Here is a 12606-nt window from a genome sequence, read left to right on the forward strand (position 1 = left end):
TATGGTTTCAGATGACTGATGAACTAGTACTGTCGCCATCTACAGTGTTGGAGGACAGACAAAATTCGTTTAAATGTGAAATCATGTTGCATTTACTGTATCTGTTTGAGTGATTACCATTTATTACTTTAAATAAAGCATAGATGCTTTGAAACAAAGCAATTTTTTGCTGATAGTCCAAAAAAAGTTAATGAATTTACACTGTCGAAACTCAAAGGATTTAGCTGCAAGCCGTCGGTGGGCGGAGATTGTCACAACACCACAGAAAGAGATCATGATGTTTGACGATTCTCAAACTGAAGAAATGGAGGGTCTGCTAATCTCTGACAGTTAATGGATGAGTGTTAAAGTGATGTCCTCATTTCGCGTCTGATCGCACCATGGATCAGAAAACACTGGTGAGAAAAAAGGCAATTGGGGAGAAGGTTATTGAATGATACGAGTTTACGTTGTCAAGGAAACGAAGGTTTATGTCGCCAGTCCATACATACAATATATATTTATGCAGCTTGTTTTGCTGTTCTTACAGTTTTAAATAGATACGTTAATAATAACCTGCTTGTTTTGCTGTTTTTACAAATAATTATATATTGTATTGGGTTTGACTGCAGCACGACGGTAAAAAATAATAGCACGTTGCTGGGAGCGTTTACGGTTGTCATGGTAGCACCTGTTGTGCTGATTCAACAAGCTCGATCTGTTTACTTATACAGATTAAATGGAACAGATCCAGTCAATATTTTGGTATTAAGTGTCACATCGGTTCTGCGATTTTATTTATTTTTTAATACATTTTCTTTAATTTCTAAGATTTTTTTATTATATTTGCACCCTATTTTCATACTCATTTATATAATAAGTTATGTCAACTTATCACAGGTCAAAGCACAGGTCAATAAATCCATTTGGACTTATTTCGGTAAAAATGTGTTTTCTATACCAAGAAAGTGACAAGATGAAAATCACTATTTTCGGTTACAAACTTTCACATAGCATCTTTAGGTTATAATAACATAAAACAATCTAATCCATAATTTGATTTTCAAAGATTTATTATAAAAACTGATTATTTTTTCCGCAAGTTTTTTTTTTTCAAAATGCTATAAATCTATTGAATCAATATATTTAGTTGACTAGTGATATACATGGATTAAAAAATAAGCATTAATGGTATTAATCAAAACACTTACTTTTTCATATTAAAAACATTGTCATTGCTGCTGTCATCCTTGGGACGTCGTCCCTGAACTTTTTTGACAGCGATCAAGTTTTTTATAAGACCCTCTGGGATCAATGTGTTAGCATGACAGAAGCTTGATGCTGTCGTGTAAGAACAAGCAACAGCCAGCATTTTTCCTTTGCTCGAATGCCTCTCACGTAATTTTTTTCATTTTGATGGCTTATGTTTCTTCCCAGCCACAGAAACCACCACAGGTTTATCAATGCCATCAAAGTATAATTTTGTATTTGTTTATTTGTTGATCACGAAGTACAAAGTAGATGCGGAAAACTAGAATTTCGTGTGTATTTAACGTGCTGGCGTTTACAATGCGTGAAATGGTGTGTTGTGATTTGTTGAGTGGATTTATTGCATTCTGAGGGAGAAAAAAAATGACAGAATAACACGGCGGATATTAGATTTTGTGTAAAATGAAGAATTTACTTTGTAATACTGACCAGATACAATACTAATTTTGGCGGTGACTTTTTTTTTTTTTTTAATGGTGTATATCGCGTTTTGGAAACAAACTCTTCATATACTGATATATGTGTTTGTGTATGTATAGCAGTTTAACAAACAAACTAAACACTCTTTTCAGAACTCTCCCATTTTGGATAACTCTCTATCTGAAGAGAGGGGTAATGTACAAGTTTCCAAAAGCCTGTTGTCCATCTATGAGAACAGAAAGAAATCTGACCTTGAGTTGGATTTGGAGGCTCTGAAGAGCACACACAAGCAGCAGCTGGAGAATTTAGAGCTTCAGCATCAGGATGGCCTGGACAAGAGGGTTCTGCAGAACTCACTGCTCTCCACAAGTACTGAGTGGATACTTAAAACCAGTTTACTGCAGGAGAGCATCAGTCAAAACTTCAAAGACAACAGGCACTGCAGGTAATTTCTAATTAAGGTGTGAAAAAAGACATTAGCAAATGGGAATTCACAGTACTTGCATCTTTTAAAGTCGCCAAAATATTCATTATCATCTGTTCTTTTCCTCTCAAGGGTGACTCGTCAGAATTTTACCTCAAATAGGATCAAGGCTTCAAGTACTCCAACCAATTCTATTGGAATGGTGAGAGAGAGTCATAGGAAACCTCTGCCAAAAGAGACACATAAAGTCAAAGAGGAAGCTGACTTAGCTGAGTGTCAGCAGCAGTTCCGCGTAGCCCCAGTCCCAGATCATGTCTCCAAGCCTCTTTATAAAGATTTGATCCAGGATCAGGAGAGATTGAGGAAGGAGAGCCGCGACCAGAGGAGAGATTTCCTCTTGGCAATGCAGAAGCCCTTCGGATTCCACAAGAGGGAGGAGAAGGAGCGAGAAAAGAAAAAGGATGAGATGACATCTGCCAATAAAAGTGAAAAAGCAAAGCCTGTGTGTGTGCGGAAGCCAATACCGAAAGCTGTCTTAGATCCTAGGTTCTCTGAACAGTTGAAAGGTGCCATTTATTTGAATTATGTATAGAGGGGTTCAGTGAAAATAATGTGAAAGGGTCAGAGTAAACTAGCTAAATTTTAGAATTTGCACAGGTTAAAAGGAGAATTTAATTATATTTCATTTTTTATTTATTATTAATTAGATATTTATCGTATTAGTTAGAACAAAAATGTTTTTTTACCTTATTATCCCAACCCTGTATCAGAGACAAAAAAAATTAATTTCACTGTAATATTTCTATAATTTGAGATTTAAGTCAATATTACCGTAAGAATAAGGAATGTGTACATATTTTACGAGGTGGCTAATTTGTATTATTTGTATGACCACATTTGTACATTTTTGTATGATTTGTCTTTGCCCCTGTGACGTTAAGGCTGGGGGTGGGGTTTTGTTATTGTTTTTTAATGATAATCGTATTTTTTTGCACGATTAACTGTATGAATTAGCCAAATTGTAAAATATGTAGGAATTCATGTGAGATCAGGCTGGTTTTTGTCATTCATGCATTTGGCAGATGCTTTTATCAAAAGTGACTTACACTCACCTAAAGGATTATTAGGAACACCATACTAATAATGTGTTTGACCCCCTTTCACCTTCAAAACTGCATTAATTGGCATTAATTCAACAAGGTGCTAAAATCATTCTTTACAAATGTTGGCCCATATTGATAGGATAGCATCTTGCAGTTGATGGAGATTTGTGGGATGCATATCTAGGGCACGAAGCTCCCGTTCCACCACATCCCAAAGGTTGGGTTGAGATCTGGTGACTGTAGGGGCCATTTTAGTACAGTGAACTCATTGTCATGTTCAAAAACCAATTTGAAATAATTCGAGCTTCATGACATGGTGCATTATCCTGCTGAAAGTAGCCATCAGAGGATGGGTACATGGTGGTCATAAAGGGATGGATATGGTCAGAAACAATGCTCAGGTAGGCCGTGGCATTTAAATGATGCCCAATTGGCACTAAGGGGCCTAAAGTGTGCCAAGAAAACACCCCCCCCCCAATTAAACCACCACCACCAGCCTGCACAGTGGTAACAAGGCATTATGGATCCATGTTCTCATTCTGTTTATGCCAAATTCTGATTCTACCATCTGAATGTCTCAACAGAAATCGAGACTCATCAGACCAGGCAACATTTTTCCAGTCTTCAACTGTCCAATTTTGGTGAGCTTGTGCAAATTGTAGCCTCTTTTTCCTATTTGTAGTAGTACCCGGTGGGGTTTTCTGCTGTTGTAGCCCATCCGCCTCAAGGTTGTGCCTGTTGTGGCTTCACAAATGCTCGGTTGTGATGAGTGGTTATTTCAGTCAAAGTTGCTCTTCTATCAGCTTGAATCAGTTGGCCCATTCTCCTCTGACCTCGTGCATCAACGAGACATTTTCGCCCACAGGACTGTCACATGCTGGATGTTTTTCCCTTTTCACACCATTCTTTGTAAACCCTAGAAATGATGTGCGTGAAAATCCCAGTAACTGAGCAGATTGTGAAATACTTAAACCGTCCCGTCTGGCACCAACAACCATGCCATGCTCAAAATTGCTTAAATCACCTTTCTTTCCCATTCTGACATTCAGTTTGAAGTTCAGGAGATTGTCTTGACCAGGACCACACCCCTAAATGCATTGAAGCAACTGGCATGTGATTGGTTGATCAGAGAAATTGAACAGGTGTTCCTAATAATCCTTTAGGTGAGTGTATAGTGCATTACAAGGTGTGCATTTTTTTTCAGTATATGTGATCCCTGGGTTCAAACCCATGACTTTTTGCGCTGCTAGCACAATGCTTTACCACTGTGTATACTCTTTTGGACTTCGACAATGCACATCCCCATACGATTTGTATTCAAGAGAAATTCTCTAAAACTTCTGTATTTGTGGAGAAAAGAAAGTCAAGAGTGTTTGAAAAAATAAATGCAGAATAAAATTTTGGGGTGAATGCTAACTAACCCTTTATGTTAGCACATGTTCGTTCATTCAACTTGTAATGTTTTGTCCAGAACAGGAGCAACAGAGGAAGATTCGCATTCATTTGAGGGCTCAGGAGACTTTGAAAGCTTCCTCAGCGCCTATTCAAACTCAGGAAGCTAATGCAGAGAGCCAGAGCCGCAGTGCTCAGAAGACCAAAAGCAAGATGCTGGGTTATTTGGACCAAAGGCCATCATTTAGACCAAAGACTAACACAGCAGTGCCTGACTTTGACAAGCTGTACCAAGCCTTTCAACAAAAGGCCATGGAAGCAGCAGAGAGGAGAGATGTCACTTACTGTAAACCATTCCAGTTCTCCACATCCACACAACAGCCACGCTCAAGGAGTCCAGAAAACCCAATGGTCAGGTTTGATTTTTGTTGATGGTTTTAGGGACATGAAAAACTGTATTAAAATCATGGTTGTTATTCTTTTAATATGATTTACCCTTTTTATAGAACTCTACAAACAAGATGAATTTAAAGAGAAGCTGTTCATATGGTGGTTTAACATCACTGTCTATGGATACACTTCCAACCTATACAACAGACGCTGCCAGGAAAAGATCCATGGCCATAAGGTGAAAAAGAGAATTTTTCTTAAGATGAATTACTACACCTCAAATGATTGAAAGGTTTTTAACGTTTCTTTACCATGCATATAGGAGATCTCTGGAGCTGAATGACCTTAAAGAGCAGGAGCATGCAGAGTGGATGAGACAACACAGCATCAGATCTCAAGCTATGAGCAAGGCAGTGGCAATGCGAGCCAAAGCTATGGACCCCCATAAAAGCTTAAAAGAGGTCTACCAGGAGAAACTCAAACAGCACAGGTGAGAAATTTAATTAGCCAGTTAGTTATGTATTCAAAACTTCCTTTGATTAATGCATACGCATATGTTATTAATGAATATAAAAACAAAATCTGCCTGTTGGAAACCCCTGGGTTAGTTTATAGTCTGGACATGAGATCTGTTGGTCTGAAAACCCTGGTGTAAGCAAATGTTCTAGGTTTAATACAGGTAAACAATAAGGTATGACATGCTGCTTACTATAGAAAAAAATTTTGAGTACTACATAACTAGACTTTAACTTTTTCCCCATCATTGACGTGTTATCTTGTCAATTAAGAAAAAAATTAGCATAAAAAGTGCTCCTGATGAGGTTTTATGTAAATTTGTAATACCGCGATTATTCAGAAAATGGCGCACTTACCCAATTTATAAAAAAACTGAAGCAAATTTTTTTTTTACCAATTTTAAACTCTGTGTATGTTTTGATAATCGTTCTAAATCGGATTTTTTAAAGAAAAATACCCATAAGAGTTTATAAGCAAAAATATAGATAGGATAGAAAGTTTTTTCCCGTTTTGTTTGTTTGTTTATTGTTTTGTTTAAAAGCAGAGGGTCTGTGCTTTCATCTGATATATTTGTATGTTTATATATTATATATTCCAGAAATGTTTTTCTGGAATGCATTTTGTGAAAGTTTTGTGAAAATTACAAAAAGGCTGGCGGCAAATGAGTTAATGTAAATATAAGCAACCAATTTTTCCTTTTAAGCCTAATAAGAAATGCCTGTTTTTTTTTAAACTGATATGAATTGAAATGATTCCCCGTAGAGTAGCTGTCCATTGTTCCTAAAGTGTTTTAAACCTAGAACATTTCTTTAATTTATTAACAAGTTATCATGCATGTAATAACTTATTGTATGTCCTTGTGTATGTAGGCAAGCTGATCAAGAGAGGGCGAAGGATTATCAAAAAGAGCTAAGGGACATAAAATCTCGAGTGACAGCTCGTCCATACCTCTTTGAGCAAATGTCCCAGGTTTATTGAAACAAATAATTTGCATATGAAAATGCATTATCAGTAAACTAAAGTAGCCATAGTTTATTGATTCTGACCAGAAATCTTCCTTTTGTTTTCAGAAAAATGCCAGGAGTAATGCCGAATGCAGATATAGGTACACTTTGGAACAAGCAGGTTTGGATGAAAACTTTGTGAGATCAAAGGGAGAAAGTGATAAAAGCATCCATGGATCAAACAATGTGCATGGCGACTCTGAGGATGAAGATTATCACAGCACAAAAAGTGAAAGCCAACAGAGGTATGAAGTAGAAAGGGGCAGAATGGTTCATCTAAACATATTGATATAGAATTATTAAAATACAGTTTATATTAAGGGATGCACCAATACTACATTTCTGTACCGATATTCCATTACTTAGAAATTGAGATCATCACAGATAGACGGTTATTCAGACGGATGTCTGCCGATATCGATAGTGTGTGTGTGTGTGTGTGTGTGTGTGTGTGTGTGTGTAGATAGATAGATAGATAGATAAACAGATAGATCTATACACAGAGTTTAAATTCATTGCATTTTCCTGTTCTTTTTTGATTGACAGGATATATTGGCCATGACTATCAGCGTTTTAAAACTATCGTCCGTTGGTGTGAAAAATTGCTTTTATCGACTGATACCGATTATTGGCTGATATATTGGTGCCTCTACTTAGAATAACATCTACTGATACTAATAGTTTACTCCTAGTTTCAGATAAGTATGTTCTGAAATACTAAGGAAGCACTCACATTATCCAAACCATGCCCCAAGTGTGATTGTCCCCCATCCCTACTCCCCCACAAGCACGCACTCACACTGTACTTTTATCAATCCGAGCCCGGGCACGCTTTTGTCATTTAGGATGCAATTGTTTTTAACAAACACTGGACCCCATCCTAATGTTATGTGTGTGTGTGTGTGTGTGTTTTTTTTTGCGCAATGACACACAGCCCTCTCACATGCCATCGTATTGCTTAGTTGATCTGTCGCATCATAGATATTCATGTAGGTTTTAACGAAGGCAGATGAATGTGAGTGGTCGCGCAATTGACATCTTTCCTTTGAAATTGTGCTCAGGCACAAATGCACTCACACTATAGCCTTCCGCGCCTGAGCCCAAGTGAATCGTGCTCCAGCCCACCTCTGCAAGCCGGCCAGGGCGCGACTAACCAAACCGGTACAGAGTGATCACACTAGTCAAACGACCCAGGCTTTGGGGGTCAAACCCGCCTGAGTGCGGATTGGTTTAGTGTGAGTACACCCTAAGGGGGCGTGCACACCAAAGTTGTTACGCCTGCGGCTGGCGCATGTTTTCAATTGTTTCCAACGGAAGCTTTGCGTATTTCAAATAAGCCTGCAGCTAGCATTTTTTTTCAAGCTAAAATCTGGCGCTCTGCGTTTTTTCCGCTCCCGGCGCTGAGCGTCGAGAGTTGAAAGAGATTTAACTTCGGGTGAAAAGCTCAGCTCGTCAATGTCAGTTCTCACACGGCCGTTCAATCACAGTGGAGGAGGGGCGGGAGATTACCACAGCAACCAACCAGCTTGCAGTTGAAGTATCACAGCCACCAAAGGCTCAAAAGCTGAAGAAAGCTGGCACTCGGATGAAAAACAGCTGGCAATCGGTGTCCTCCGGGCGTTTTCAGCCACGTTTAAAAGTTTTGGTGTTCACAACCCCTAAGGGGGCATGCACACCAAAGCTTTTATGCCTGTGGCGGGCGCATGTTTTCAGTTGTTTCCAATGGAAGCTTTGCATTTTTCAAATAAGCTAGCAGGGTTTTTCCAAGCTGAAAACCGGCACTCTGCGTTTTTTCCGCGCTCTGTGGTGAGCGTCGAAAGTTAAAAGAAATTCTCACACGGCCGTTCAATCACAGTGGAGGAGGGGCGGGAGTAGGGGTGTGACGGTCATTATATAACCGTGAGACCGACGGTTATAGTTGAACACCGTCATTAGAACTCTATAACCGCCAAAACCGTGTTATTAAAATATTTTTTATCATAAAGAATTTTTAAATACTATTTAAAACAATTGTTAACAGTCTGTGTTACACGCCCCCTCACGTTCTCACGCAGTGAAAAATACAGAGCGGAGCAGACACTGACAACGCGCTGACATACAGGACAGACCAGGTTACTTTCCGGTTACTTTTGAGATTTAACATATTAAACAAAGTCTCACCTTTCCAATCATCTCTTCCTTCTAGTTAATTTATAGCATCAAATAAACATGAATGACCATGAGAAGGAATGTTGTTTTAACCGCGGAAAGGCGTCAGTACACTCCGCTTTTCAAGTTCAAATCCTCCCATGCTAATCTACTAACTCTCTTGAACGCACATTCACTGCTAGTTGTCTTGCTGTTAATTTTAAAGAAACGTAGAGCAAGTAGCTAATCAGTGTCTAGTTTATTCAAACGCCGGGTGAGCACCGTGCAGCGCGTCTGCGGAGAGTGTTTGCTGCGCGTGGCCATTGTGCTTTTACACCGGCTGCGTTTAATAACAATCTCAAGTTCATATTACTTTCTTTTACCTGCGCATTTATGAGCAAAACCTCTTCAATACGCTTTTAATCCACATTGTTTTCGTGCTGTTCTGGTCCATGTAATGACAGATATAGACACAATTACAGACATAAAAAGCCCAATGCACAAATCTGTTTCTCTGAAGATTATTAAAATAGATGATAGATAGAGGATTAATTTATGCTGGGCAGAGAGTGACAGCGCAGTCTTCTGGCAACAGTGTGTTTTTTAATATTTCATTGCTTTCTGTTAAATTGTTCAAAGTTATTACTGTTTAAAACACACTTGGCATCACATTCATGATTTTATGGTAAAATGACACTTTCCCGTCAATCCACGAGCATTTAAACGAGCAAAACGCCCCCCACAGACGGTTATGTGATGAACCGTCACATTTGACTCACGTCATAACCGTCATCACCAATTCTGAAACCGGCACACCCCTAGGCGGGAGATTACCACAGCAACCAACCAGCTCGCAGTTGAAGTATCACAGCCACCAAAGGCTCAAAAGCTGAAGTAAGCTGAAGAAAGCTGGCACTCGTATGAAAAGCATCTGGCAATCGGTGTCATTCTGAGCGTTTTCAGCTGCGTTTAAAAGTTTTGGTGTGCACAACCCCTAATAGTGCAGAGCGTACAAACTGCAACTCTTTTGTCATTGTGACCTAATTCAAAGTAATCACAGAGCATCAGTTCTGATGTGTTTTTCCACCCCCTTTGGATGCATCCCTAGTCAGTATTATTTATTAAAAAAAGATTTTATTAAAAGTGCTTTTAAAAGGGTAAATTAACACATGGAGTCTGTCAGAGATGGTTTTATAGTGCTAATTGCCACTGCAGCCATCAAAGGAGCAATTTACAAATTTGACAATTAACAAATTTTAAGTTGTTTTTCCAATAAATAAATGTGAAAATAAAATACCAGTATATTTAAAGACAATTAATGTCTGACTTTAGATCAACTACTGTGAGCAATGTTTCTGTTTTTGGGCATGTAGGTCCATGTGTTTTGTGGGGACTATTTTGTGCAATAAAAATGTTTAATGTATTTAGCCTATTTATTTATTAAACATCTGCCAATTAAGCAACCGAAAGGCGGCATATACTGTAAGTCAGTGGTATCTGTGCTGGTCTTTATGCAGATGAACATCTTTTTAGCCTTTTTTAGCAGCTTTATTGATATGGGCCATATAAAAAACGTGACTCCTGTATTCTGTTTTCCTCCTGTCTGGTTGGGGTCCCTGCTGGAAATCAGTTAAACATGGCTTGATTAAAACTGCCCATTTAGAAATATGTAGTTATGCCTTTGGTACACAAATGTGGTATTGGCCATTAGGCACGACTGGACTATTTTAAATAAAGAACTACACATTACTTTCCATTATGCCATTCAGATCAGGCACAAGAACACTGTAATATTGTATGTATGTGTATGCTATTTTATGAGTGTCACAGAGCGGACAGATCTGCCCAGTGCAGTGATTTAACAGTGTATTTTAAAGCATTTATCCCAGTTTAGCTGAGCACTGTGATTGTACTTCATGGCCCATACCATATAAACTTAAATCATAGACATCTTACTTAATGGAAACACAAAACATTTTGTGGTCGTGACATATGGACTGTCATCTATGAATAGGGTTTATTGTCATTGGCATAAGAGAAAAGTAACCATGCAAATATTATGATGTAGCGGTCAGATGTATATGTGGGGTTCTAACAAGTGTTATTTACAGTGCAGGAAGTGGGGAAGACAGTGTCGAAAAAGAGGAGGACAAAGAGGGGAACGCTGAAACTGAAAAGGAGGACGTGTGCTGAAAGAACATGTATTTGATTACTGTGGTTAGACTCTAAATCAATGACATGCTGTTGCTTTAATTATTTTTATTGTTTTTAAAATTATGTGTTATATGTATTTTTAAAGTTCATTAGTGGTGCTTTCTAAAGCAAACTTTTCGCACTGGCAAGCATCACTCATATTTTTTTTGTCTTTTTAAACTTTTTTTATAAAGGGGACTGCAACAAATATTTTATAGTTTTTAATAATGCAATTTTTACAAATTGTCCTGGTAAAGGAACTTTTGAGTTTTCTTGTATAAAGATTTTACAATACAAAGGGGATTATGAATTCCATCATAATATTTTTATTAAAATCGAAAATCAAAAGCAAGTTTAATTTTACTAAATACAGAAATTGGGGGCTACAGAAACAACAGAGAAAGAAAAAAAACAAGAAAATAAAATAAATTCTTGTCAACAAGAAGAACTGCATATTGAATTATATTTGCTTGAGTTCTGCTTATTGCACTTTAAATGATCTTGTAAACCACATAAACAGCTTTTGGGCTGCCTCAGTTTGCATATGGTAAATTGGGGAAGCACTGACCTGGCATGAACACACCGTCAAAGAAGTTCTGAATGACTGCTATAATTATGAACTATAACTGTCACAGAGGTGAGCTTTATTCACAAAACTGGATTTTAATAAATACACAAACTACATTTTGTGACAACTCCCCTTAGCACAAGACTCATCTGAAATTCCCATTCTGATGTCCGGGTATTTAAAGAGCCGTAGGATTGGTTTAGTAAACAGCTCAGGACATTTCTCTGCAGTTGGATAAGAGCTTGTGTTAGTACATTATAAGCAGTCCTTGGCAACATCAAGAGAATTTTCATCCAATTGGCCTTCAGGGTGAACATTTCTTCAGGCCTTAGTTGCTTTTTTTTATGGAAAGTTCCAGCATTTTGAGTTATTTTGGAGCATTTTAAAGGCATAATTTGTGCTTTTGCTTCAAAAGTCTTCAGTTGAAACAAATGACCCCTGCAGCATCCATGCAAGGCTTAAATATCAATGTTCAACAAAAAATGATTTCCAGTGTTGTCCATTTGGATTATATTGTACATTCTGTGATTAAAGGGCTGGCAACACAAAAAATCCTTGTGCTCACAGCCTTTAGTCTCTCAATCTTCAAATAATTTTGTAAAAGCATGTAGCTCAGTGGTAAAGCAATGCATTAGCAATTAGCACTGCAAAAAGTCATGAGTTTGAACCCAGAGAAGACACATACTGAAAAAAATGTAGTCACTTTTGATAAAATAGCAGAAAATCCTTCTATTCCATTGTGTAAAATACCATCTGTGTACCTTTGGCATGAAATTTTCACATAATCTAATAAAAAATGTATAAAAATTTATTTTTGGCATGCCAGTGGATGTTTTGAGTCAATAAAGTTGCCTTGGCAATCTCAGTGTGTCTCTGATTCAGGAACAAACTGAAACTTTGAGTCTTTCATGAAGCACAGAATGCAGTGTTTGAGTGACAGGCCCTATCTTGAGCTTTGAGTGCCAGATAACTGAAAGTTCAAGTGCTCTTGCGAGGTCACCATGGCAACTGTGCTCTCTCCAGTTACACTATCAGCAAGTGCTGTGGGTCTACAGCTTTCACGGCTGAATGTCCCTTATACTGATAACATGTCAGATATAGTTCTGAATCAGGTGGGACATCATGCATAACTCTTGTTCCTGAAATCAGGATCCCTCATTCTCAAGGGAAACCCACAATTTGTGCCTTTATTGCTATGATGATCATACATTGTTAAAAATA

General features: G+C 38.0%; 1 protein-coding gene across 1 annotated transcript; it reads left to right on the top strand.

Moving 5' to 3' along the window:
* Positions 1-30: 30 nt before the first annotated feature.
* fam161b (FAM161 centrosomal protein B) lies at positions 31-11122 on the top strand. The gene is made up of 9 exons (XM_065288621.1): positions 31-398; positions 1821-2113; positions 2225-2658; positions 4667-4998; positions 5094-5215; positions 5300-5467; positions 6363-6462; positions 6564-6742; positions 10736-11122. Exons 1-9 carry the CDS (start codon positions 381-383, stop codon positions 10815-10817), a joined length of 1728 nt encoding a protein of 575 aa, XP_065144693.1. The 5' UTR covers positions 31-380; the 3' UTR covers positions 10818-11122.
* Positions 11123-12606: the final 1484 nt, after the last annotated feature.

The sequence above is a fragment of the Paramisgurnus dabryanus genome, chromosome 17 (assembly GCF_030506205.2).
Source record: "Paramisgurnus dabryanus chromosome 17, PD_genome_1.1, whole genome shotgun sequence".
Classification (NCBI taxonomy): domain Eukaryota; kingdom Metazoa; phylum Chordata; class Actinopteri; order Cypriniformes; family Cobitidae; genus Paramisgurnus; species Paramisgurnus dabryanus.